Source organism: Glandiceps talaboti, chromosome 9 (genome assembly GCF_964340395.1).
Source record: "Glandiceps talaboti chromosome 9, keGlaTala1.1, whole genome shotgun sequence".
NCBI classification, from domain to species: Eukaryota; Metazoa; Hemichordata; class Enteropneusta; family Spengelidae; genus Glandiceps; species Glandiceps talaboti.
Genome location: NC_135557.1, coordinates 16,014,242 through 16,026,140, shown reverse-complemented (window position 1 = coordinate 16,026,140; position 11,899 = coordinate 16,014,242). Strand labels below are relative to the sequence as shown.

At 35.8% G+C, this 11,899-nt stretch overlaps 1 protein-coding gene across 1 annotated transcript; it reads right to left on the bottom strand.

The window, feature by feature from the left end:
* Positions 1–223: 223 nt before the first annotated feature.
* On the bottom strand, positions 224–11,696 carry LOC144439869 (nephrin-like). Its single transcript, XM_078129104.1, has 8 exons — positions 11,537–11,696; positions 8,928–9,230; positions 6,952–7,230; positions 6,021–6,188; positions 4,361–4,412; positions 3,858–3,913; positions 2,966–3,049; positions 224–393 (listed from the first exon to the last, which is right to left on the bottom strand). The coding sequence occupies exons 1-8, from the start codon at positions 11,694–11,696 to the stop codon at positions 350–352; spliced, it is 1,146 nt and encodes a 381-aa protein (XP_077985230.1). The 3' UTR covers positions 224–349.
* Between the last annotated feature and the right edge of the window lie 203 nt (positions 11,697–11,899).

Below are 11,899 nucleotides of genomic sequence, written 5' to 3'. Positions count from 1 at the left end.
AAAAATTGTTTATTTTTTGTAACTTTTTAGTAAATCTCATTTTTATTTTGAATTACAATCACAGAAACTGTCTATTTTTATGCAATGATTTCAAAATTTTGTTGTAAATATGTAGAATTTTGTGATTTTTATGGTTTTTTCTCCCTTTTGAAAAAGCGTTTAGTTTTGAGGTGGTCTGACATTCTATAACTGAGTTGGCTACACATAGATGCCACTATGAGTCCTGTATGGTGATTCTTTGTGTATGCTATCGTCACTTTGATTGACATTGTCAAAAAGAGGATCAACGTTGACACTTGAAGAGGAAGGTGAGTGACTGGCACTACTTGAAGACGGTGTAACTGCTTGGTCATGTCTTCGGCTTGGATACCTGTCTCCCAGACCATTTAGAATCTAAAAATATGACAATATCAAAAAAAATTTAGAACTTTGGAGAAAAATGTAACAAGAAATGATGAACGAGACAACAGATGCATGTTGTCTTGGTGATGGATATACAGTCTCCATGGAGATCTGTAATCATGTTGCCTTGGTGATGGACATACTATATTCCCATGGAGATCTGTAATCATGTTGCCATGGAGATAGATGTATCCATAGAGATCTGTATGCTCTGTATTTTTTTAACATGTCTCATTTTTCTTGTATAGATTCACTAGATGTTTATTTAATGTTTCTCTTTTATGTATTTCTCCAATTGTTGGTTAACACTCATACTGATTTTTGAAACTTCCTTTTTGTAAAAAGATTGATTGACCAAGAAAATTCTCAAAAAATTAAAAAAATTGTCATGCAAATTTGAACAGAATTTAAAAAGGAAGAAATGTTTGTAACAAATACACACACTTTGAAAAGTAAGATGTCCAATCTTTGTAACTGCCACTACTCGGAATCACATAGAAATTTAGGATACACTTTATTTTGTACATTTTTGTAAATACATGATAGATAACTGATAAGTAACACATATAAGAAAAGCTTTGGCATGATTGGCTCAATATTGTTGCATGTAAATGAGCTACCATATAAGGCTTAATCACATGACTGAAATCAACCAATGTGATGAGCTATTTCAAATATTGCTATTATGATGACTATGGGGAAATACCACTGTCATGACATGGACTAAATGTGGCGACAGCCAATGAGATGTTGATTTACATATGACTGAGATGAGCTGGGTATATCTGACTGTATCACATGACTAATGGCAACCAATGAGATGAACTGGTTTATATTTGGCTTTATCACATGACTAATGGCAACCAATGAGATGAACTGGTATATATTTGACTTTATCACATGACTAATGGAAACCAATGAGATGAACTGGTTTATATTTGACTTTATCACATGACTAATGGAAACCAATGAGATGAACTGGTTTATATGTTTATCACATGACTAATGGAAACCAATGAGATGAACTGGTTTATATTTAGCTTTATCATATGACTAATGGAAACCAATGAGATGAACTGGTTTATATGTGGCTTTATCACATGACTAATGGAAACCAATGAGAAAAGCTAGTTTATATGTGACTTTATCACATGACTAATGGAAACCAATGAGATGATCTGGTTTATATTTGGTGGCTTTATCACATGACTAATGGAAACCAATGGGAAAAGCTAGTTTATGTGTGACCTTAGAACATGACTAATGGAAACCAATGAGATGATCTGGTTTGTATTTGGTTTTATCACATGACTGAAAGAAACCAATCAGCAACTTTGATCAGGAACACAGTTGAGTAAAGTGTGGAAATAAAGTTCAAACACACAAACACAAAGGTTCAAATCAAAAGTACAAGAGGTTTGAAAACACACGACAAATAAACACCCAAAATGAACTGAGAAATATAATGAAAAAAGATGATGAAATCTGAAAATGTCTGATTTAGCTTTCAATATGACCTTATCTCCCACAGTTAGTAATATGCGTATGTTAGACGAATGAAAGACTATGATTGGTCAGTACAGTAGACACTACATGCATCAATTCTACGTCAACCTTACTGTCACCGTCCGAAAATACCTTATCCAATCGTTACCCAACACAGTAGTGCAGCTAGTATGTATGACAACACACTGTCGCAAACACAATAGCTGTATGCCCTCGTGCTGCCGAAAATAAACACATGCAAATGATATGCAAAAATAGGCGAAAAATATCACTGGGAACGTAAAACAAGACACTAACTTGTGAAAAATCTGCAGAAGCGTTTTCTGATGGCGGGGTAAAGTTACCGTGGTGGTAGGACGGAGGCGCTTCATCGTCGTCAGGAATGTGATGATGATGCGCTGGGACCTCACTGTATATCTCTTCTGGTGAGGGGAGAAGCAGAGTGCAAACAAACATACAAACAAAAGCTCGTCAACCATCATACGCCACACATTAATTCTGGTGCATTGAGAAGCATTTGAACGTGCGTATTTAAATTAGCGACATAAATACGACAGTTATAATTACATAGCTCGTTAACAGAAAGCATTATTATAAGTCGTTCTCTCTTGCAAAGTTTATAAATATTGTTACAGTCAAATAAAACATCACACACACAAAAACATTACTGGTCTAACCTCATTATTATGGAATTGGCTCAAATAAAAGCTACTCTAGTTCTAAATTTTAATATCGTGACACAGAGAATTTTTTTTTAACTTTAATTTGAGATCAGTGAATTATAACCTAAAACACAGCATACTTCAACTCTAATCTATTAGCTATTCATTGACCTTCGACCTCTATTACATATTCAGTGAACTTTGACCTACAAGATGAAAGTTGAGCAGTTTCTTTGTATTGTGAAACTAAGCAAGAAGTAGAGAATGTGAAATTTGATTGACAGAAACACTTAATTGTGGGTGTATTTTACAATGTATAAGCGATATTGTCTATATAATTTATATTATTGCGTCATTTTCAAATCATATTTTAATAAATTTACAAATGAACTTACCTTCTGGATAGTGTCTTTTGGTTTGATTTTGTGAAGGTAAAGTTGGTTGGACATTGTATGGTAAATTTTCTGCTGGTACCGACACTGTAAGAAGATAAAATTTTGAAAGATGTTTTATTACTAAACCGAGACTAGATAAACGTAAACATAGTCTAGTTCCTATACAGTATCGTTACCATGTACACCTCCACTCACAGTCTAGTCAAAGTCGTTACTGTAGAAGTCCTGAGATGCATGAGATGTAATTTAAAATTCATCCACAGCCACCCATCACAGTCATTAACATCATGTCTTTGTTAATCAATCACAAAATTCTAACCAATAACACAGTCCTTCATAAAGTTAGTGTTTAATGGGGCAGTATGGTATATTTGTCAGCTCAGGATGCTACTTATACACTGTTAAATCACTATAGCAGTTGGGGTTCACTGATTGGATGAACAACTTTTTGTACTGATTGAGGGACTTTGACTAGACGTGGTTTAGTTAGAAACTATGTTGGCATCCAGACTAGCATTTGTTGTATTCTATGCAGTCATACTTTCATAAATGTAGCAAATGAAAGTGCGACAGAAATCACGGCAAGCACGAGTGCAAATACTCCTGAGTACCCACACTAGCACTTATATACATAGCTTTTGTTATTATTACATATGTTTATCCAAAACTGCAAATTTATGTAAAACTCAAACAGTGTTGATCATCCTCTAAATTTAAGTTGATTTGTATTATTGACATTAAAGGCAATGTTTTACATTTGTTGTCTAAACTAACATATTTTGGTTCTAGAAATCCAACTACACATCCACATTTTACTGTTATTTTGCCTTGACATTTAAAATGTACAAATTTAATCATTTCACAGGAGGAAACAATAACCAAATCAACTAACCTGATCTGAGAGGTGGTTCAGGTGCTGGTGGCCTTGTGAAATAACTAAGAGATAAACTGAAAATAAAATTAAAAAAATATTATTAAATGGTGATCATCTCAAAAGAATCTGACACTGTGTTGTACAAAAAATGTAATATAAGCTATTGTTGGAGTCCTATATGCAGAAATTCTGCACGCTATCTGTGATTGAAAGATCGTACGTCAACTGTGAACCATATGTAGAACAGAACATTTCATCCTTTGAACAGTCATCAACATCATGTGCAATGTGTGTGTGATGTTACGTATCTATGGGTGATCACATGGTATCATGTACAAGAAACGAATGTGCACGTATTTGCATATAATTTGCATAAAGGTATGCAAAACTTTTTTCAGTATTGCACTGCAGTGCAAAAACCACTAGTATGCGTATCTACCATTGTAAGTAATCACTGGTACATATATGATACATGTAATGAGTGGCACACAATATAAAACTAATATTTTTATTTTACTTACTCATTTTGATGTTGGTTATTTCTTCTACTATCAAATTCTACATTGGCACAAACTGTAAATAATAACAGTAAATGAGATATGAATATCTAATTGAGAAAAAAATGTCTAAATATACATTGTGTAAGCTATATATCCATCCACATATTATTGAAACTACTTTACAGTATCAATAAGACTGTAAGATATATCATGTTGTTCAGCCCTATCAGGCTTCGTAGTGTTGGCTGATATTGATAGCGTGGCAAGAATGTCTGTATCCTACAAACTAAGTTTCAATGAGATTAGTGAATTACATTTCTTATTGTCAATTCCAAACTACGTGTACATTCTGACAGTGATATAAAAGTTCAAACTGTTTCATTTACTTTTTTCATATTTTTCTTTCATTGTTTGTTGGTACCAAGTTAGGCTGTAAGATATGTCATGTTATTCAGCCACATCAGTGTGTGATGACTGATAGCTGTGGGACAATATGTCGTATGGCTGATCAGTGTGGTACAAAATGTTGTATGACTGATAGCTGTGGGACAATATGTCGTATGGCTGATCAATGTGGCACAAAATGTTGTATGGCTGATTAGTGTGGCACGAAATGTTGTATGGCCGATCAATGTGGCACAAAATGTTGTATGGCTGATTAGTGTGGCACAAAATGTTGTATGGCCGATCAGTGATCAGTGTGGCACGAAATGTTGTATGGCTGATCAGTGTTCAGTGTGGCACAAAATGTTGTATGGCCGATCAGTGTTCAGTGTGGCACAAAATGTTGTATGGCCGATCAGTGTTCAGTGTGGCACGAAATGTTGTATGGCTGATCAGTGTTCAGTGTGGCACAAAATGTTGTATGGCCGATCAGTGTTCAGTGTGGCACAAAATGTTGTATGGCCGATCAGTGTGGCACGAAATGTTGTATGGCCGATCAGTGTTCAGTGTGGCACAAAATGTTGTATGGCCGATCAGTGTGGCACGAAATGTTGTATGGCCGATCAGTGTTCAGTGTGGCACAAAATGTTGTATGGCTGATCAGTGTGGTACAAAATGTTGTATGGCTGATCAGTGTGGCACGAAATGTTGTATGGCTGATCAGTGTGGCACAAAATGTTGTATGGCTGATCAGTGTGGCACAAAATGTTGTATGGCTGATCAGTGTGGCACAAAATGTTGTATGGCTGATCAGTGTGGCACAAAATGTTGTATGGCTGATCAGTGTGGCACAAAATGTCGTATGGCTGATCAGTGTGGCACAAAATGTTGTATGGCTGATCAATATGGCACAACACATCGTATGACTGATCAGCATGGCACGACACATCATATCTTACAGACTAGCATAACGTTTCCTTTCTGATTACACGGAGTTCAGAGTTTGAAGCTTGACAAATAACTGTTTAAAGGCCAGGGTTTCAATCTCAGGTTCTCGCATCTCGCATCTCGTCATGTCATCAGTCAAGCCATACAGATTATTTTGTTCTGAATCACCTTTTTGAATAGCTCTACCAGAAAACTATTTTTCAAAACTAAATTTCAATTCTAATCCAAACTGGAATTCCACCAGAACTCTGAATTCTGTTACCTGCCAACCCATTGGTTGATAATTACTATATTAGTTCAAATTCTCATATTTTGACCAATCATATGACCCGTAACAAACGTTTCTTACCTGTTGAAGGTTTTTCTCCTTTTTTAGATTTTCTACGTTTACAAATGATAACTATTACTGCGATGAGAACAACCAAAGCTGCTAATATTGCTATGGCAACACCAATTGGAACACCTATTGAAGACCTCTTGTCAGTCTGAGGACTTTTTGTACCAAAATTTGCTAACACTGGAAGACGAAAGATTGACTTAAATTACTTTCATTGATTGAGTAATGTGTATTGTGAGAATGAGGAGTTTTTGTGATTATGATTGGGGAGAGAGAGAGAGAGAGAGAGAGAGAGAGAGAGAGAGAGAGAGAGAGAGAGAGAGAGAGAGAGAGAGAGAGAGAGAGAGAGAGAGAGAGAGAGAGAGAGAGAGAGAGAGAGAGAGAGAGAGAGAGAGAGAGAGAGAGAGAGAGAGAGAGAGAGAGAGAGAGAGAGAGAGAGAGAGAGAGAGAGAGAGAGAGAGAGAGAGGGGGGGGGGAGGGAGAGAGAGAGGGAGAGAGAGAGGGAGAGAGGGAGAGAGAGAGAGAGAGAGAAAGAGAGACAGACAGACAGACAGAAGAGAGAGGCAGACAGACAGACAGACAGACAGAGAGAGAGAGAGTGACAGACAAAGACAAACACAGAGAGACAGAAAGACATGCAAGGAGAGAGACTGAGAAAGTGAGAGTTCAAGAGAAAGAGACAGACAAACAAAAGGAATTATGTAGATATGTAACATAATGTACACAATAGAATATATACTCACATGGTTTCTTTGCTACTGCAGTGTAAATTAGTGAGGTATAACATTAACAGAAAGTGAAAACGACAGACAGAAAGAAACAGACAGTGTGAGTAAGAATTGGGTTACTATTCTAGACAGAGATGGTCAAACAGAGACAATTAGACAGACAGACGAAGTGAATCTGCAAAATAGAAACAAAAATGAACTGAACATATACTTACATGTTTGTCTAACTATTGGATTACTTTCTGCACTTCCTAAACTATTTTCGCTAACTACGACAATTTCATATTCTGTGCTCGGTTTTAATTCTCGTAGAACTAGCGGTGGTTGGACGGTGGATGTAGACTGCATCCAGACATCGTCATGGTTGCCATGTAATCTATACTTCAAATGAAACAACTGTTCCTCTCCGCCATCAAAACCTGGTTGCCAGGATACTGTTACCGTGGTATCGGTCATATGTATAACCTGCATGTCATTGACTGGATCTGGTATCCCTGGATGATGAAAGTAAGCACATTGACATTCTTTCACTTTCTGTATATTATTGACCCATCACTGCATATACATGGTGAGGTCATTCCACATCTTGTAGCATTGAAAACATGCCTTGAAATTCTGAGCTTGTCATGAAATTTTTTTTTCAAAAATGTTTTGTTTGCTCTGAAAGTTAAACCCATGCAGGATATGTTATTACCCCGATAGCACTGAACAACCTTACACATGTCAAGTAATTGTGACTCAAATCCAGCCACAGATTGCTAAAATTACTTGAACACTGTGGTCCCATAAATTTTTGTGTGCTTGGTATTTGCACATACTCTAACATGTCTTGTTGATAATACTGAAACTTTGCATAATGTTTTTTGTGAGTAATGTATGGGGATTGGGTCAATATTGCAATGAAACACCATATAAGGCACATGAAATTATCACCTTAACCAATGGGAAGAAAGATCTACATCATGTGACAACCACCTTAACCAATAGGGAAAGAGTTTTACATCATATGACTAATAACCATCACCAATGCATCTACTATGCTAGGTCATGTGACTGAATTCCCTTCACCAATGGATAGAGAAATTGTTTATCATGTGATTTAATATCACCAATGGGAGAAGAGCATGATGTCATGTGACTACCCATATTACTAGAAGTCTTTACTGATATGATGAAAATATTTACATGAATATTCATGATTTACATAATCTGCTTCCCTAAGATGTCATTTTGAACAATTACACATTCTGTAGAAATTTTTTACCTCAACTTCTCTTGACATCTTAAGTTAACAGACTATGTAAGAAATAATACCCAACACCAAAAGATGACAATGTTTATGAAAAACATATTTTAAGACATTCTGTACAATTTGTAAACACTGCCACAGATCACATGCAGAAATATTGGAATGAAAATTATGATTCATACTAGCACTGTAGCAGTTCTTCACGAAATAATTATATATAAAATTACAAAATAGATGTTTTTAGCAACAGATTCTTTTAATGGTGTTGATATGCCTGTATATTTTATACACAAATGTGTTTTGATAATATGTACGAAAGTTTTTAAAGGACTATTTTGTGTATAAAATAGGGGTCGGATTACGATGACACTCATTATGCTAGATGACTTTGTCCATGTAACACACTCACGGAGCTCATAGTGTGTCTATGAAACTGCCAGTGTAGAGAGTATTACAAATTTTTTATCTCCAAATGTTGGACTACAGTATCATGAATATACAGGAAAGAAATCTGTCACTGCATTTTTTGAAATTAGTTGGGTTTTGGGGACTGTGTATTCATGAAAATGTTGGCTCGATACATGTTTGAAGCGTCAAGACACCGACCAGAGATTGAAAATTAGCGAATTTAGCCCTTCACCAAAGATCTTCTACAAAGTCAGTTTAATATACATGTAGGAAACTGGAAATAATGTTTCATTTTTCATTTTCTATACTTGTTCAGTTATAGACTTTTCAAAAAATGCTGAAATTTTTTCATTCTCTCTACTCTGTAATGATGTGACTTTGGTTAGAAATTGTACGATACACTCACTTAAAAAAATGATAGAAAAGACATGATACTTACATGAGCACACAAGAGTATGTGATAGGATGACCCTTAACCTTTGACCCTTGTGCTATGTCGGTTACAAAACGTAATCGATTTTCACTTACACTTACTTTTTCCTTGGAGATCGATAAGAAAACTGTCCATTCCCATCGTTGTGTTGGTCGTACAGTTATAGGTACCGTAGTCACGCGATGGTTGCACACTGGTGATGCGAAGGAAACTGGTTGTTATGGTACCTTCAGTTTCCAAGGTGACAGTATAGTGGACGCCATCACTGATGACACGTTTGTTGCCATGGAACCAGTAGACTTGGGGCGCAGGGTTAGAATCAGATTGGCATTGCAATACAGCTTCTTCTCTGCTACTGGCTGCAGCTTTGTTGTTTGCCTCTTTGTTCACTATTACAGGTTTATCTGAAAGTGACACAGACATGAACTTGTTAATTCTAGTACCAAGTTTCAGATTCATTTTCACTACTTTCATGGTTTTTTTTTTTTTAAATTATCCAGAAACAGATATGAAAAAGTACATCAAAGATAAAAAATTCTATTCTTTGTAACATCTTATCAGTAGAGTTGTACGGATTACATAGGATTATTCTACCTTTTTTTTTGTTCAAAACCACTTTTTTCACGTCCTGCCAAAAAACTTGTTTTTCTCACCTAAGTATTTATTCTAATCCAAAATGGTTCGTGACCCCCCCCCCCCCCACTTCCTTGATGGAATGCAGCTTTCTGATATACATGGCAGTTCGTTCAAAGACCTCTCCTCTTATGATAATAATTTACCATGTTACAGAAAAACTTCACTATAATAATGAACATTTTATAACCCCCCCCCCACCCATCCCCTGACCCTTGAGAGTATTGACAATATAGAATGGCAGCATGATAAATCAAACCACTATCAGACAACCCCCCCCCCCCCCCTGAGAAATGTGGAATGGCGGCACGATCAATCAAACCACTATCATACAAAAATAATATACAATGCAATTACATATCTGTACATTGTAGTAATATATGCAAATATTCAACATCTATGAGCCCAGTTATGACCAGATGTCTATTGTTATGATAATTAGTTATTAAAATCATAGGTACACAGACATATTGTTTTATTAGCTGGTACAGTTCAATGACCTTGTACTGATCTTGCTGGCCACACTAAAAATGAAAATGTTCCCAAGTAACATATGGCAAGCTAACAAATAGTCTCAATGGTCAAATTTTTTGTTATACCAGCTGGTACTTCATCATAATTTATATTAATTTTGGTCGACGATCATTAATAATGTACTCTCACGTTGCACAATTGCTATTATTTGTATGAATGCTGTCTGACATTATTTGACATGTTTTTTTTTTTGTATATACATGTATATTTTATCGGCTTGTCAAACAAGCAGGTATGAATAGCTGGTGAAATGGACACCGTGAATTTCTATTGTACAATTTCTAAAAAATGCTTTGAAGGTGGCCGACAGCGAAAAATAACATGAAATACTGAAACAATGATCTCAACAATTGTTTCACATTGCAAATTCTCATTGCAACAGGTCATATTTGCCCATCTATACAGTAACATTTACTGCTTGCTTTCAGACTCAAGCTGTGTGACACAGCAGTTCTAAACAGCGCCCTCTAGAGTCAGGTCGATGAAAGGTTACAGCACCAGCATAAGTAATTTTTCTGTAGGTTTTTTTTTTTGTGAAATTAATAACACAGTATGAAAACATAATTGAAATTCCTACATATTAAAAATCAACTAAACAAACATACTGTTCAAAAAGCTGGCATAGTTTACGGATATTTCACCGGAGGGGGCACAAAAACAATGTATGTTAATTGTTATATATAGAAATCATTCAATAGAATTTAATGATGCCCTGAGGGCAGTAAGTTGTATGGATCATCAATTCAATTAATATCTACAAATAGAACAATATCATTGTCACATCCCATCTATACCATACAGTACAATAATACCTCAGTAGTAGGCTTTCTCTTCCTTAGGCAAAAATATATATATAAAAAAAAAATATTTTGTCTCTGATATTCAGAAAATACATTTTATTTCACATTTTATTTTTGTTCATTATTTCAACCCAAAGACAAGATACTCATTGGTCACAATATACAGACTGTGCTGTTATAGGCAGAAATGACATAGTTTCTCACTGGAATGTGATTTTTTTTAAAAATACTTTGGGCAAGGAAGTACATTGTCATAATTTTACCTTTTTGCATGTAAAAATGTTTAGGGTCAGGTCGAGTTATCGGAAACATACCTTATTTTTTAATTTGGCTGAAACAACACTTGCTGTTGGCAAAACCCACTTACCATGAGGACACCAGTTTTATAATATTTGGTACATTACACACTCAGTACTCCTATCTCTCCAATAATACATCGTATTTTGGTCCACTACCAACCACTTTTGGCTAAATCAGCCAAAAATGAAATAACACATTGAGTCAGTCACATGACCTCAATGTCTTACAATGACATCTCTGTATATTGTAAACCTGGGTATTTTCACCATTTAGAAAATTTTATGATTTTACAGTTTTTAACTAGTTCTCAAAGACTAATTTTCACTCCTGAACAAATGAATTATCTTACATAATCCTTCCTGTTTCAGTAACAAGAGTGCCTGGGACGGAATTATGGGTCTTTAAAACATCTTTGAATGAAAGTAAAGTAGTGCTATACTTACATTCGACTTCTAGTACAATCTGTTGAGATGGTGCTGGTACACCTGGTACCATTCTATTGACTGCACTGCAATGATATCGACTACCGTGATGGTGTCTACTCATTTGAATAGTAATATCCTGCGCTGTCACTTGACCATCAAACAAACCATCAGTCAGCATATCTTGGTTTCTTCCCTGCCCCTGCACCTCCTGATCATCCCTATACCACCTAATGGTTGCTGCCGGGTTACTGCTACATGATGTGCATAACAGGGTCAGACTATCACCATCTCTTAGGGGTTCCCGGTAGCCTGTGAGGGACGTGACACAGCCGTCGGGATAGGTGGGTGGAACTGAAATAGGATGACATGTTATATGTATTA

What these genes read in the sequence shown, in the direction of transcription:
- LOC144439869 (XM_078129104.1), bottom strand. Translation starts at nt 11,696, where the DNA reads ATGCTGACTGATGGTTTGTTTGATGGTCAAGTGACAGCGCAGGATATT. An exon ending in TCCAATAGTTAGACAAACAT is followed by an intron (nt 6,189 to 6,951) that starts GTAAGTATATGT and finishes TTCGTCTTCCAG; the next exon opens with TGTTAGCAAATTTTGGTACA. An exon ending in AATAACCAACATCAAAATGA is followed by an intron (nt 3,914 to 4,360) that starts GTAAGTAAAATA and finishes TTTTATTTTCAG; the next exon opens with TTTATCTCTTAGTTATTTCA.